Source organism: Sander lucioperca, chromosome 5 (genome assembly GCF_008315115.2).
Source record: "Sander lucioperca isolate FBNREF2018 chromosome 5, SLUC_FBN_1.2, whole genome shotgun sequence".
NCBI lineage: Eukaryota > Metazoa > Chordata > Actinopteri > Perciformes > Percidae > Sander > Sander lucioperca.
The window spans coordinates 13,831,269-13,847,968 of NC_050177.1; the positions used below are offsets into that span (position 1 = coordinate 13,831,269).

The 16,700-nt window shown below is 43.2% G+C and overlaps 2 protein-coding genes across 3 annotated transcripts in view; both read left to right on the top strand.

Moving 5' to 3' along the window:
* Positions 1-16,700, top strand: part of LOC116037515 (interleukin-1 receptor accessory protein-like) — a 51,623-nt gene that overhangs the window by 32,793 nt on the left and 2,130 nt on the right. Inside the window, exon 12 of one of the 2 annotated variants that reach the window (XR_004101882.2) lies at positions 5,823-6,411. Coding sequence is in view for 1 of the 2 variants with exons in the window: in XM_031281396.2 (XP_031137256.1) it covers positions 5,823-6,265 (443 nt within the window). In the remaining variant the exon portion in view is untranslated. Of the gene's footprint in view, positions 1-5,822; positions 6,532-16,700 lie in introns of those variants that run through there. The other variant, XM_031281396.2, reaches the window with a different exon arrangement.
* LOC116037514 lies at positions 8,227-15,097 on the top strand. The gene is made up of 4 exons (XM_036001536.1): positions 8,227-8,262; positions 8,353-8,460; positions 13,356-13,442; positions 13,550-15,097. Exons 1-4 carry the CDS (start codon positions 8,227-8,229, stop codon positions 14,381-14,383), a joined length of 1,065 nt encoding a protein of 354 aa, XP_035857429.1. The 3' UTR covers positions 14,384-15,097.

Below are 16,700 nucleotides of genomic sequence, written 5' to 3' on the forward strand. Positions count from 1 at the left end.
AACCATAACCCTAACCCACACTCACTCACCTATACCCTAACCATAACCCTAACCCACACTCACTCACCTATACCCTAACCATAACCCACACTCACTCACCTATACCCTAACCATAACCCTAACCCACACTCACTCACCTATACCCTAACCATAACCCACACTCACTCACCTATACCCTAACCATAACCCTAACCCACACTCACTCACCTATACCCTAACCATAACCCTAACCCACACTCACTCACCTATACCCTAACCATAACCTTGGCAGCCATATACAAACAGCCATGCATCCACAGACAATATATTACTACAACACAACTGACTCAGTGGTTACATGGTTGGTTTTCTTTCAGCCAGTATTTCACCATTCTATTAAATGTTTTCAGTTCAGTTTCTGTTTTTATTTCAGTTGGTAAATCATTCCAAAAATGGGTCCCTATCACTGAAAAACATGACTGGCCGAAAGTGGTTTTGCGCCCCTCTGCTATGCAGTTGCCACCCATTGCTTCCCTAGTGGCCACTCTCCTTGTGTTTGTTTTTGTCCAAACAGTCTTACAGTTTGTTAATGTGTTTATTGAATTTGAGTTGGGAATCCAGAGTAATACCTAGAAATTTAAATTCCTCAACTTCCTCTATGGTCTCTTGGTCTATTTTGATAGTACACTTGGCTTTCCCTCTTATAGAGAAGTACATAGATACAGTCTTTTTGACGTTGAGTGTCAGATGGTTATCTTTAGGACACTGGGATATACCCTCCAGACTAAAAGTCTGTGCATTTTAGTCTTATTTTAGTCAGAATTATCCATGACTTAATTGATGACATTTAGTCTAGTTTTAGTCAATGCAAATTGAATTGTAGTCTCTTTTTAGTAATGCAATTCTATTTAATCCAGTCAATATAGTATAAGTACCTAGTAGTATAGACAAAACCAAAATGTTGGCCAACAAGGGATGCTTAGTACACATGGAGTCAGCCAGGTAGGAACTAAGAACCCACACACTCACACACACACACACACACACACACACACACACACACACATAGTGCGTCTCACTATCTTTGTGGGGACCCGTCATTGACATAATGCATTCCCTAGCCCCTTACCCTAACCTTAACCATCACCACTAAATGCCTAACCTTAACCCTTACCCTCACCCTAACCATAACCTAATTCTAACCCTAATCCTAAAACCAAGTCTTAACCCTCAAACAGACCTTTAAACTTGTGGGGTCCAGCATTTTGGCCCCACAAAGCTGTCGGGACCCCACAAGTATACTGGACTCCCGGTTTTTGGACCCCACGAATATAGTTAAACAAGAACACAGACACAACACACACAGACACAGACACACACACACACACACACACACACACACACACACACGTTTGTCTCAGTCGTTTTCAGCTCCAGTGGCTAACGTCTAAAGCTAACGTTAAAATGAGACACATTAACCACAGCCTCATGAGTTGGAACGAGCTTTCTAAAATAGAAAGTAACATTACGTGAATGTCTTGTCTTACCTCAGTTTCATTATGGAATGGCTTGAGATGTCTCTTAAGGTTCGTGGTGTTTTTTCCTGTGATTTTGTGGCCGCATTTCTCCCCATCTTTTCCCACAACATATTGCGTTTTCTTTTCCACTGCTATGTAATGGAAGTTTTTCCAAATGCTGTTTATTCTTTTTGTCCCAAAGACGAACTCCGGCTGGCCGGCTGTGGTCCCAGCTTTCTCTGTGTCAGACTTCATTTTGTTTGTCTTTTACGCTCGTCTCACTCTCTAACTCATCGCTGCGTCTTCTAAATTAAATAATGCCGCGACAGGGCTTGAGAAGGGGCCCCTGAAGTGAGACACAGGGCACAGAAATACCGCAAAATAATAATAATGATAATAACACGACTAAACGAGAAGAAATCACGTTATAACATTTCGTCTCGTCTCGTTTTGGTCAATGAAAATGAAGAGACATTTTAGCATAGTTTTTATTTTGTAAACCACATTTAGTCTCGTTTTTATACGTCAACAATATTGCATTATACATTTAATTATAGTCATCGTCACATGACCAGCATTTACGTTGCGTCTCGTTTCGTTTTTGTCACGTGATAAAGGTTCGTTGGCGATGATATTTAGTCATCATTTTCATTGACCAAAACAACACTTGTTAGGACAGCTGGCGTGCGTCACATCGATGGCTTCTTTCCCCCTCGTCACTGGAAAGTTGGCTCCACAGCTCGAGTTTTACTCCGTGTTTATCAAAGAACTGTTTAGATCTCCCCGGCTTTACTTGTACTGCCTCTGTTTTCACACAGTTACTGCATAATACTGCTAGAGCTGCTTATAATGAGTAGTTGTTTGGTCTACAACATTTGAGAGAGAGGTAGAGAGAGGGAGAGAGAGGGAGAGAGAGGTGAGAGAGAGAGAGGGAGAGAGAGGGAGGAAGGAGAGGGAGAGAGAGGGAGGAAGGAGAGGGAGAGAGAGGGAGGAAGAGGGAGGAAGGAGAGGGAGAGAGAGGGAGGAAGGAGAGGGAGAGAGAGGGAGGAAGGAGAGGGAGAGAGAGGGAGGAAGAAGGAGAGGGAGAGAAAGGGAGGAAGGAGAGGGAGAGAGAGAGAGGGAGGAAGGAGAGGGAGAGAGAGAGAGAGAGAGAGGTGGGAGAGAGAGAGAGGGAGAGGGAGAGGGAGAGAGAGAGAGGTGGGGGAGAGAGAGAGAGAGGAAGGTGAGAGAGAGAGAGGGAGAGAGGGAGAGAGAGGTGGAAGAGGGAGAGAGAGAGGTGGGAGAGAAAGAGAGAGAGAGAGAGAGGGAGGAAGGTGAGAGAGGGAGAGAGAAAGGAAGGTGAGAGAGGGAGAGGGAGAGAGAGAGAGAGAGAGGGAGAAAGGAACGTGAGAGAGAGAGGGAGAGAGAGGGAGAAAGGAAGGAAGGTGAGAGAGATGGAGAGAGGGAGGAAGGAAGGAGGGAGAGATACAGAGAGAGAGGGAGAGAGAGGGAGAGAGAGAGAAAGGAAGGAAGGTGAGAGAGAGGGAGAAAGGAAGGAGAGAGAGAGAGGTGGGAGAGAGAGAGAGAGGTGGGAGAGAGAGAGAGAGAGGGAGGAAGGTGAGAGAGGGAGAGAGAGAGAGAGAGAGAGAGAAAGGAAGGTGAGAGAGGGAGAGGGAGGAAGGAAGGTGAGAGAGGGAGAGGGAGAGAGAGAGAGAGAGAGAGAGAGAGAGAGGGAGAAAGGAAGGAAGGTGAGAGAGATGGAGAGAGGGAGGAAGGAAGGAGGGAGAGATACAGAGAGAGAGAGGGAGAGAGAGGGAGAGGGAGGAAGGAAGGAGAGAGAGAGAGAGAGAGAGAGAGAGAGAGAGAGAGAGAGAGAAGGGAAATAAGGAAAGAAAGATGAGGAAAGACAGAAAGCTTCCTCAATGGATGTGTTGTTTGGTCTCTAAAATGTGGATCAGAGTTCCCCAAAAAGCCCAAGATGTCTACTCTCAGAGGAGAGAAGACACTAGAACATATTCATATTTAACAAGCTGAGATCGCACAAGTTTACCTGTTTTTACATCAAAAATGACTCAAACAGATTCATCGATTATCAAAACAGTTGGAGATTAATTTAATAGTTGAGGACTAATCCATTCATCTTTGCAGCTTAACTTCCTCTCTCTTCTCTTTCTGCTGTTCCTGCTAAGAAGAACCGGCGAAACACAGTTCATCCATTCATCCCTAGTTGAGTTTAGTTCATGGTATCATCGTATCATAAGTCACGTCATCGTGGGAGAATGTTTGTCGAATGATTTGATTTGAAATGTGCTGTTGGCCAATCAGGAGTTGAGTTGGTGCTCGACACTTTTGACGTTTTTTAGAATTTGTTTTTCTCACTTTTGACGGATTCGTTTTAATGTTTTTTTTTTTTTTTTTTTTATGCGTTTTTTTGACATTCTTTTCTTTTTTCTGTTTTTTTTTTTTTTTTAGGTTTTGGAGTTGGGGGTCGGGGGGTTTCGACGTTTCCAACGTTTTTTTTTGGGAGCATGCCTATGTTTCCACAGCCCTATGTTCCCACAGTTCCTTCTTCATATATTTGTATCAGATTTTATCCCCCTTTCTCCCAATTTGGTAACCAATTACACCCAACCTATTATCCTGTAGCAATGGACTACAGATGGAATGTAGCTTTTAACTAAATAGTAGCAATGGACTACAGATGGAATGTAACCCTAACCCTGGGAACATTGGGGCTGTGGTAACATAGGGCCTAATTTTAAGAAAAATCTTAAAAATGTGGGAACATAGTGCTGTAGGAACATAGGGCTGTGGGACCATTGGGCTGTGGGAAGATTGGGCTGTGGGAAGACTGGGCTGTGGGACCATTGGGCTGTAGGACCATTGGGCTGTGGGACCATTGGGCTGTGAGACCATTGGGCTGTGGGACCATTGGGCTGTGAGACCATTGGGCTGTGAGACTATTGGGCTGTGGGAACATAGGGCTGTGGGACCATTGGGCTGTGGGACCATTGGGCTGTGAGACTATTGGGCTGTGAGACCATTGGGCTGTGGGAACATAGGGCTGTGGGACCATTGGGCTGTGGGACCATTGGGCTGTGGGAACATAGGGCTGTGGGACCATTGGGCTGTGAGACCATTGGGCTGTGGGAACATAGGGCTGTGGGAACATAGGGCTGTGGGACCATTGGGCTGTGGGACCATTGGGCTGTGGGACCATTGGGCTGTGAGACCATTGGGCTGTGGGAACATAGGGCTGTGGGACCATTGGGCTGTGGGACCATTGGGCTGTGAGACCATTGGGCTGTGGGAACATAGGGCTGTGGGACCATAGGGCTGTGGGACCATTGGGCTGTGGGACCATTGGGCTGTGGGACCATAGGGCTGTGAGACCATTGGGCTGTGGGAACATAGGGCTGTGAGACCATTGGGCTGTGGGAACATAGGGCTGTGAGACCATTGGGCTGTGGGAACATAGGGCTGTGGGACCATTGGGCTGTGGGACCATTGGGCTGTGAGACCATTGGGCTGTGGGAACATAGGGCTGTGAGACCATTGGGCTGTGGGAACATAGGGCTGTGGGAACATAGGGCTGACCCCATTTTTTTGACGTTCTTCTGAGAGAAAAAAAGCTATATTTGGATAGGGGCCAGTAAAAATTTAATTTGGTCGAGTAGAATTTTTCTTCCTTTCTCCGACCGGACATCTGAAAAGAAAACCTGCATTCCCAGTCATACACACATCTCCATCCATGCCTCACTCATTTTTTTTTAGTAATTTCTTTAACCCTTGTGTTGTCCTCGGGTCAAATTTGACCCTTTTTTCAAAGTGATTTATATCAGAAATATGGAATTCTTTCATGTATGTTGTATGGATGGTTCCATACAATGTTCTTCTGGTAAAATTAATGACTACTTCCATTGAATTTTTGGGTGTTTTATTCAATTTTATATCATTTGAATTTTTTTTTTTTAATGGTTTCAAAACAGTATCCGGACTAAACTTTGACATAAACCAGTCTATGATCCACTCAACATCCTCTGATCTTAACTATTAGTCAAAATAATTCATAATTTCTTTTTTTTTTAAACTAAAAACTTATGTATAATTTCATATAAATGAGGTTTGTTGACCATGAATTCCAAGAATAAGTGTAAAACCTATTATTAAACCAGCTCAGGTTTTAAAAAAAGCGACAACAACATCGGAAAAAGTTAATTTTCAATTTTGACCTGGTAAGACAGCAAGTTCATCGTTGACGAGAAGATGACACAAGGGTTAAAAACGTTGTTAGCCTGTTACACATTTCCATTTCCTCCCTCCATTAACGCTCCTCTCTCCCCGCAGCCATCACAGATGAGACTCTGAGTTTTGTGGCCCGTAGCCGGCGCCTCCTGGTGGTCATTAGCCCCGACTACGCCTCCCAGGGCTCCCAGGCTCTGCTGGAGCTGAAGGCCGGCATCGACGGCATGGCGCGGGGCGGGCACCTGCGGGTGATCCTGGTCCAGTACAAGCCGGTGCGGAGGCAGGGCTGGGTGCGGGAGCTGAGGCGGGCCCGTGTGGCCCTGGCTCTGGTTCGCTGGCAGGGGGACAAGTCGCAGGAGCTGACGTCCCGCTTCTGGAAGCGCCTGCGGGTGGAGTTACCCGTGAGGAGGGTTAGCGGCGGGGAGGGGGCGGGGAAAGACATGGCTCTGATGAGGCTGCACAGTCAGAACAGCACAAACTCCCAAACTGGCCTCATCAGCAACACGGTCAAAGACACGCAGAAAGTGTTCAACTCTGCAGTGTAACGTTAGGGGGGGGGGGGGAGGGAGCCCGACATTGTAAACATTCGGGGCTCAGCCCAAACCTAGAGGGGCGTCCGTCTATATGCGCTGTTTTCCATGCAGTTTGATAACAGTATGCCTTAACATCTGTACTTCATTTGGGAAAACCTGTGGAGCCAACATGTTTCTATTGGTAAGTTACATAACATAGGGAGGGTAGGAATTAGAGCCCCACCGATAAAGGATTTTGAAGGCCGATATCGATACAAATATTTGGTAATTTAAAAATCACCAAAAAACATAAACAGACTAGTTTTTTAGATTAGTTATTTGTAGTTATTTATGAGTCCTCACTAAAATAATATAACAGTTTAAAAATAAACTTGTTTGTTATATTGTCACAACAGAACAGAGGAACATCAAAATAAAAGTTCTGATAAATAAAATGTATAAAAATACAAACTTAAGTTATGAAACTTAAAGGTTGAGTGTTGCCAACAGGGATGTTGTAGAGCGCCCTCTGGTGGACAAATTATGCAACGCCAACACTCATAACATGGTTGAAGGTTGTTTCGTCCGTTTATATTTTATATTTTAAATATTCATTTATCGGCCATTATAAATGCCGATACCGATAATTTGGAAAATGCCTAATATCGGTCCGCCGATATATCGGTCGGGCTCTAGCAGGACTTGGTTGGGGGGTCCGTTTATACGCACTATTTGTCATGCCGTTTGATAACAGTATGCCTAAAAATCTGTATATTGTTTGGGAAAAACATGATAGTTGCCAAGGAAAAGAATCTACCTTTACAACCAACTTTCTCTATTTGTAAGTTACATATAGGTATAGGTAGGGTAGGTAGGTAATTTGGTCAAAGACACGCAGAAAGTGTTCAACTCCGCAGCATAACGGCAGGGGCGGAGCCAGACGTAAACATTCAGGGCTCAGCCCAAAACCTAGAGGGGGGTCCGGGGGGCATGCTCCATTTATTGGCTACATGCACTCTTTATGGCTCCATCCTCTTGTCAAAAATCATCTCTTCCAGTTTCACAAAACCAAGATGGCAACGTCCAAGTTGCCAGACTCGAGGCATTAAAACGCGGTCCACAAACCAATGGGTGACATCACACAGATGCTACGACCGTTATTTTGTGTCTACAAAACCTTAATTTTAAAAACACTCAACAGTTCCAGAGACAGTACTGTGCTCCTCAGATATCGTTCCGTTTATCTTTTTCATAAACTCTTAAACAGCTTCAGTATTATTCATCCTTTCATTATCACCATCATTACCATAAATCACTTTTCATCTGCACACTATCCATTGATTGTCAATGTTTGTTTCATATTGTTCGGTTACATGGTAACCTTGGTTCTCTGAGTGAAGAGACTATCTCTCCAGAGCAAGGCCGCTCGGATACCGCTCCAATCAGTGAACCCATGCACACCTGTGCCTTTTATGCCCAAACATGGGCCACGTACCACATAGTGGTGTCTTAAAATGATATCCAGGCCAACTGCCCCAGTGGGGCAGTCCCCCGTACATATGGAATATGTAACTCTGTGGAGAGATAGTCTCGATATGATAGAGAACTCAATAGTTTTTTGTGTTGTTGGTGTCCGAAAAAAGGTGAAAGTATTAATCCTCAGGGGACCGTGAATGTTTGTACATTTCATTTCCTTTGTATTGCATCTCTAGAGAGAAGTTGGGGGTTTCCTCTTTCACTTCAGTACAGTCAGACATCTCTCGAAGCAGCATCTAGTGGCCATATAGAGGAACTGCATTTAATACAGCCGGCTGTGGTGGTTGCTTAACTTTCTTTAGATTTCTTCTTGGGGATATTTTGGGGCCTCTATTTTAGGAACAAGTATATCAGCATAGCAATCAGTTCTCCAAACCGTGCGACGATATCTGTTGTTAGTTCCTCCGCTCTGAAGGCCCAGTTATACTTGCTTTTAACTACGCGTTCGTGTACATAAGATGGCTGCCACGCTGTATCCTGCGTTGCTTTGGAGCGTAGGTTGTGCACGTCTTCAGAAATTATAACTACGCGTCCGTAAGATGCAATTCAGCACATGAACGTGGGGACAGTATATCATCTAACAGGCAGGTCAGCAGCTGTTCCACACTCCAGCCCAGGAATATCTTCCAGTGTCGGCCGGGGACGATACGGCTCTGATCTGCCCCCTAGTGGATATATGTTTTATCCTCCAGGTACACGCAGAGTACGCCGGCAAGTATGTAAACAATACTGTTCGTTCCGCTGTCGTTTGTCCAGGCGTACGCATTAGAGCTGTAATCGGGCCTTAAAAGTTCGGCCCGAAAAGGACCGAGGCCGACAGCCCGACAAGTACATTTTGATTGACTTTTTAAAAGCCCGAACCCGTTTACAGCCTGACTGTACAAAAGGCCGTCTATCAGCAGTGAGTAGAGTGATTAGAGTGCATGTCGAAGAATAGCGCGGACACGCGCTTCACACCGCGAGCGGGCACACGCACGCCACTCGGCGGAAAAGGGAGAGAAAGAAAAAAGAGACTGCGCCACAGCTCTTTTGTCTTTCGTCAAGAATTAGTCATTTATATATTTTTTAACATAATTTATTCATGACTAACGGAGGCTATCGGCCACTTGGAAGTTGGAACAAAGAAATAAAATAAGTCCTCCAGAGGCCAGCCTCCATTTCTCCTCCTCAGCATCCATTTTTGCACTAATCGAAACGCATCACCTGACCGCTCATTTACCGCGCAACCTGGAGCACAAGCCCTGCCCGAGCCCGTGTAAAATGATAGAAATTAAGACCGAACCAGACCGAACCTGTCGGGTCCCTCGTGTCCCGTTGGGTTCGGACAAAGATCTTCAGCTCTAGTATGCATTGTTAAAAAGCAAGTATATCTGGGCCTTAATACGACCAACAGGTGCGTTTTCCGTCCACATGTAACAGGTAACGGTTAACATTGTGAAACAGTCCCAGTTTTGTTAGGGTTAGAAAAAGATGGTGATTTGGGTTCAAATCAGACGTTACTTCACTTCGTGAAGGTTACCATGTGACTACTTAGTTTGGTCCGGACTTTCGGACTTTTCAGAGCAGAAAGCTGTTGGCTGTCAGAGCAGAGAATACATCTGCAGTTTACTTGTTTAGTGGTAGTAAATGTACAGAGGAAACACAAAAGCACAGAGGACAGATCATGTTCTTCAGTATCGAATATTAGTCAGAGATAAATGTTTTCACAGAGTAACACTTACCTGATCATTACTTTAAAATGTGATTATTCTGCACTTTGTTTTTTTTTATATTGTATCATTTTCTGTCTTATATCTACATTAAATCAAGTTATATTTTTTATCTATAAAAATACTATGATATTCATGTTTGACACTTTTGAAAAGAACCGTATTGTAATGGGAGAATGCATCCTGCACTTTGAAGCATTTCATCTTTTTCTGTTTAATAAATGAATTGTTCATCACATGTTACCATCATGTATTCATTGTGTGTTTTTCATTTCATGTCTTCCTTTTTGCACAAAACACCCAAGCATGTAGTTTGAATCATAAAGCACATATAGTATTGTTGGAATGTATTTATTCTTTCCTCTAAAGAAGTTAAATGTGAAATCACAGATTCTTTCCACCCACTCTCATGTCCATAAACACATTTCACTTTCATTTTTAATTATAAATATGCAGCGCAGTGCAGTTTATCATCTACATTAAGCAGCAGTTCTTAATATTTGATGCTAGGATTTACATGCTATTATTTAGCATCCTGACAATAGGATAGCATGTGATGTTAGGTGACCTGTTAGTGTGGTTTGACAGAGAGTCCGGGGATCACTGGCCATGTTTGCAACGAACGATTCTGTCCCAGATGTGTCCTGTTGAAAGCCCAATGACTTCCTCCGCACCAACACATTCACACTCAATGCTTGGTCAGGACCCATTGGCGCACTTTTAAACATGAAACCGCTTAGCTAGGGATAGGAAAAGATCAACCAGTCCTCTAAAACATACGGGGGTATCTGTCGTCGTCCCAGACGTGCACAGACATATGGAGGGGCTATTGCTCTCAATGCAAAGTTTATTAACCAATTGGGAAATTAATTTATCATATCGTAACAAATTAAGTTAAGTCGACTCTTATCAGCTTTCACTAACGTTACATCTGATTGTTGGTTTTAAATTCACGTAAAATATTGACTGATTCAAGAGCCCAAACCATCACATTCCTTAGCCTCTCTCTTCTCTACAGAGCGCACACTAATGGAATGTAATGGACGTTACGTTGCTACGTTAGCCTGTTGCTGCTACATAGGCTGTCATTAGCTTTGGTTGATAATTTAGCATTATACGTTAATATTAGACAAAGCTGCGCGACGTCGTTAGGCCCATTTTAGGGGGGCTGAAGCTACCCGAAAATGGTCCTATAAGCCCCCCCAAATAATAATAAGAAAAATAATAATTTGATATTTATTTATTTTTTTACAGTGCACTCTGTATCACTCACTAAGTGGAATCAATCTTCTTTCACCATTCATCTGTTGGTATCGTCGTGCACTGCTTACTTATTTTTATTTCACGAACTGTCAACTGGTGGAAATGGCGTGTTTTAGAGAGAGGCTTACGAGAGGCTGCTTGCACGGTAATGGTATGTGGACGAGCGAGGTAGAGAGTTAAGAGAGAGAGGCAGCATTAAAACACAGCAGTAAATCAGAGAAATAAAATTTTGTTTTTCGCAGATTTCTCACTCGAAATGCAACTGTAGCAAGTATCTCACTATCATTAACGTTATCCAAATTCATAATTAGAAACAACAAATAATATATCCAGCTACAAAAACGCCGGAAATTCGAAAGTTAGACAGAAGTACAAAGAGTCAATGGCTATGAAGATGATCCACCGTCTTGTCTCTTCTCATTGGTTTAAACTGGCAGCTTTCAGAATGCTGCAGACCGCTGTGCTGCAGACACAGTGAGTGATACAGAGTGAAATTGTAAGTTGTTGTTAATGACTTTTACTTGCTTCACTTCAGCTACATTTACTTGAGGTAAAGATAAAGGAATACTTTAGTTGGCTATAGAAAGCAATAGTCTAGCTAGTGTAAACGAGTGAAATACAAGAAATAGCTCGCCTAGTAAGGTATCCGAAGCTCTCTATTCTTTACCATTAATATAGCCTGCTTTCTCTATAGTATTAAAACAATATCAGTCCCTAAATATCATAGTGTCACTGTTAATGCTATTGTACCAGTACATCCTTCAATTCATTGAACAAATGGATACTGGAATATATTTTAGGAGAGAGAGAGAGAGAGAGAGAGAGAGAGAGAGAGAGAGAGAGACAGAGAGAGACAGAGAGAGAGAGGGAGAGAGAGAGAGAGCGAGAGAGAGAGAGACACCAAGGCATAGCCTAAACTAAATTATTTCATGATATTTATTATATGCTTGATTCTGACCAACTTAACTTTCTGCATTCCTTTGCTGTAATAAATTAAACAAGTATGTAGATGTTGCCTTAATGTAGACTAGGCTATATATGAGCATACATACATACATACATACATACATACATAAATACATACTAGAACTTTTATTCTTCTCGCCATCAGGTTATTAAATTCAGACATACTTTAAATCCGTGTCATCCATATTGCAACGAGCTAGTTCAGCGTATCATGCCTGACTGGAGTAGTGTGTTTTTCTTTAGGAGTGGGAAGGACAGACAGCACGTTGCCTGTTTCGTCATTTGGGCGGCCTTGTTGAGTGCAGTGGCACTGAGAACATTATATTTCACATAATTTAAGCTCTTTTTAAAAAAATGAAATAGGATTAGTCCAACGAATCGTTCGGTTTGTAATGCACACCAAACTGAAAGCCTCGTACCGAACGGTTCAATACGAATACGTGTATCGTTACACCCCTAGTAATTAAATAGTCTTATTTTGACCTGCAACTTATCTAATAAAGAGAGGGATTAGGTATGGTATCACTTTACCACACATTTACACGGGCAGATAGATAGCGGTTAAGTCTTAGCCTAAAGAAGACCTCAGCAGGAGCACAGTCTGGCCTAAGTAAATTCCCCCCCATGCAGCGTTGATGTATCTAAAAGCTGACTTTAGAGTTTGTAAGTAAGATTTTGCAAGGGAAAGTTTTGTATGGCCTCGGGGCTAAGCCCCCCCGTCTTTCAATCCTAGTGACGTCCCTGCACAGGGCATTTGTCATTATCTCCATAACTTTAAAAAGTCACGTGAAGGCAAACAGTCTTTCCCTTCTTTGTCATATGCAGTGCTCCGTGTGTGAAAATATAAACATCACGGGATGTGACTGGGGTCAGAGGTCATCCCTGAGGGCAAAATAAATGAACCCAAGATTTAATGATATGGCGATTCAATTTGTTGTAACTTTACTAATGATGGGCTTATCGTATTGATGCAACCACAACAGGAAATAAAAAATAAAAAGAAGAAAGAAGAAAGAAAAAGTTTCTTTAGGCTCTTTCTCCAGAGGGTCAGCTGAGCCAATCAGGGCAAACGGGCTGTTGCCCGAGCAACGATAGCCCGTACCTGTCAGAACTACTACGACCACTAGAGGGCATCGCCACTAGAAACCTAAATATAGGTCAGAATGAGGCTGGAACAAACAACCTATTTGGCTGTTTTTAGGGGAAGGACAGTTTTGGGGTGACACTGGTTTATTGATATTTCCATAGTCTATATCGACGACGATTCATTTACGGGATTGCTCCGGTGCGGCCCAAGATGATTGTGATTGGTTTAAACCAATGCCTAAAAACCAGAGCATGTTTTTCTCTCATCCAGGAGTGCTGACTAGCCAGACCTTCCTCCGCAGCGCTGTGGAGGAACAAAATGTTATAATATTAAAATAATATTTCATGCTGGATCAGTATTAGGGCTGCACGATGTGAGGAAAATATCTAATTGCGATTATTTTAACTGATATTACGATTGTGATATGATCCACGATATTGGAGGGAATTTTCTTTTTGTATCATTCTTATTTATCTAAAAAAATATTAACATCAATTTTTTTTATGATTATAATGTGATTTTTTTCAAGGTTCTGTACAAAACAAAGATTATTTTTCTTTAGTCTGTAGGATACAATTTGTTTACTGGAGCACCACAATACTTAATTCAGAAGTGTTTGACACATGTTACGCCTATAATAACAAACATTGTGCACCCCCCTGCGATTTGGATATTGCAGTAGTCCATATTGGGATTTTGATAAAATTGCGATTAATTGTGCAGCCCTAATCAGTATACTTTGTGTCTAATCCCTCAGCTGTTTGTGTTTTATCGGCTGCACTTCCTGACTCTCCTGTCTGTCCTCTGTCAGACCTGTCGGACGCCATCGTGCACTCGATGCAGCGGAGCCGGCGCCTCCTCTTCGTGCTGAGCCCAGACTTCCTGACAGAGAAGAGCTTCAGCCTCCTGGAGTGTCGCCTGGGTCTGTACCTCCAGCACGGCCACCGGGCCTCCATCGTGGGCGTCGTCTACTGCTCCATCAGTAAGCTTCCCTGCGTGGAGGTGGCTCAGCTCCGGCAGGCGGCCGCCACCACTGTGACATGGCGAGGGAGTCGGTCTGAGCCACGGCGGTCCCGCTTCTGGCTGAGGCTGAGGCTGGCACTTCCCGTCCGGCCGCTCGCTATGGGCCGGCGGATGATCGACAGCACGTCGTCTCACTCGGACCTGGCTGCTCTGGCGCTGCACAGAGCGCAGCGGATCCAGAAGCAGGAGCAGAAAGACAGAGCCAATCAGAGCCGCAGAAACAGGCAGGCGCCGCCCAGAGGGAGGGGCAGGGTGCAGAGGGAGCGGTGGTCGCAGCACAGCACCAACTGCTCGGGGTGCGCTGGGTTTACTGGAGGACAGGTCGAGGACAGGGGGGTGGGGCTAACAGTGGAGACACAGATGCAGCAGGTGTCCCAGGACAAGACGGAGATTGGGTCGGACCCTGTCCCCACAACAGAACCAAACTCCACACATGACCCTCACTCAACTCCTAGCCCCGCCCCCGCACCTGGCCCAGCCTCAGACCCGGCCTCGGTCCCGGCCCCTGACTCCACCCATGACTCCGCCCCCACCACCTGCCAGCCAGACGATGGCGACGGCAGATGATTGGCTCTAGGACTTCTGAGTTTTCGTTAAAATGAAAATAGCCCAAACCAAGCCAAATCAATTTTATTTAATTCATAGTGTCAAATTCTAACAGAAGTTATCCCAGGACATTTTACAGATAGACCCAACAACGTCCCCCAAGAGCATGCATTTGGTGCAACAACGGCGAGGAAAAACTTCCTTCTCACAGGCAGGAATGGACGGAACCTGAGAGAGAGAGAGAGAGAGGACACTAAAACCCAGCTGAGCCTCTGACTCGGACATTTCAGCACTACGAGTACCCGGATGTGTGGATCGCGTGACACTATTCGCACTCAACAGTCACCATCTTTGCTACGGGACCACCAACGTATTTTCAAACTTGTGCAAACGCCACCGAGGAAGTTGCAGCGGTTGCGATTGAAATTGCAAGAACCAAACTAAACTATACAAATGTCATTTAAACATGTGTTTTTCAATAAGTACCACTAGTCAGATAGTGAGAAAATAAGTTGGTATATGTTTTGCCGTTTTTTTTAGGTCAGTGCATAGTGACCATGCTCAATTTGAGACAACACTACCCTGTCAAAATGTATGCAAGTATCCAATTTGAGACACAGCATGACACTAAAACCCAGCTGAGCCTGAAATCAGACTTTTGATACTGACTTTAAGTGATACTGCATTCAAGTTGCATTGGAAAGAAGGTCAAACGGACGTAATGTTGGGTCAGACTGCACACTGATTTTGCTGCAGGTTCCGGGTTGAACGACATGTTTCCTCTGAACAGTGCAACGGTGTGCAAAGACCTTTGTCGTATGTTTTCTCTGGTTTGGTGGGCGTGTCAGAGATGTTTCTCAATCAGCAGCGACGTGTCTGTAAACTCGTGAAATAAAAAGGCTTTTCTAAGGATGATTTACACACCACCGTTTCAGCATTAATTACGTTTTTCGTACATTTTGTTGGGTCTGAACAGCCCAGCTGAAGGCTCTATATGTATGTGTATTGTGTCCATTTTGCACAGTTTTACTTAATACTATATCCCTTGTGTTGTCCTCGGGTCAAATTTGACCCGTTTCAAAGTTTTTAACATCAGAAATATGGGTTTCTTTCAAACAAATTGTCCAAAAATAACATGGATGCATGGATGTACGTTGTACGGAACCCATACAACATAAAAAAAAAATTATGAATATTTCCATTAAATGCTGGGTCTTTTATTTACTTTTATAGCATTTGAAAAGAATGTTAAAATGGTTTCAAAACCGTATCCTGACTAAACTTTGACGGTCTGTTATCCACTCAACATCCTCTGATCTTAACTCATAGTCAAAATAATTCATAATTTCTCCTTTTTTTAACTAAAGAATTTGCTAAAATGTCATATAAATCAGGTTTATTGACCATGAATTTAAAGAAGCGTTGAGAAAAACGTTTCAAAAAGTGTTAAAAGCATAAAAAAAGGGACAAAAACGTTGGATAAAGCACCAAAAAAAGTTTTTCAATTTTGACCCAGAAAGACAACAACTTCATGGTCGACGGTAAGACAACACAAGGGTTAAGTACATTTTGCTTATGTAGGCCTAACATTTGTAGACTTGCAGGACTTTTACTTCTAACAATTTGTTTTTACTTTATATTTTAGTTTTGTCACTTTGTATTTCACTTTGATTTTGCTCAACCCAAGACTGATGATTTGTGATGATTAAAGGCCCGCACTTTATTGACCAATTTGGGGAGACTGCTCAGTCCAACTGCCTTTTCTGCCGACTTTTGGCCGTCGGCTCTGTGTGTCCGGGCCTTTAGCCGTACATCAGGCCTGTAGACAGAAGGGGTTAGAGTGGTTCAAAAGACCCCCTCCCTCACTGCCAAAGGACCTTTAGTAGATAGTTTAGGTCAGTTTTTTTGTTAACTAGTTTTTTGATGTTGTAATAAACAAGTGTCTTTTAAAATAACGACGGCCAATTATTTGATTTCCCCTCAAATAAAAATCTAAACCAAACCGAAGCCCTAATATTTTTAACCCTTGTGTGATCTTCCTGTCGACCATGCAACTTTTTGTTTTTCTGGGTCAAAATTTTAGTTGTTCTTTTTCAACATTTATCACTTTTTTTCAGCATCTTTGTTGTTTTTTCACCCCAGGTTTGTTGTCACTTTTTACAATGTTTTGGTAATTTTTTTGGTAGATTCACTTTTTTTTAACGTTCTTTTGTAATATATTTTTCAAATGCTATAAATTTAATAAAACACTCAAATTCAATGAAAGTAGTGGACTCATCATTTATTTGACTTGTGAAGAGCGTTGTACAGGAGCATCCACTTTATTTTCTTTGACAAT

Bases quoted from the DNA above. Each gene is read 5' to 3' on its own strand.
- LOC116037514 (XM_036001536.1), top strand. From the start codon at position 8,227: ATGGCTGCCACGCTGTATCCTGCGTTGCTTTGGAGC. The intron at 8,263-8,352 runs GTAGGTTGTGCA...ATCATCTAACAG, and splicing joins ATCCTGCGTTGCTTTGGAGC to GCAGGTCAGCAGCTGTTCCA. The intron at 8,461-13,355 runs GTACACGCAGAG...ATTTTTCTTTAG, and splicing joins ATATATGTTTTATCCTCCAG to TCTGTAGGATACAATTTGTT.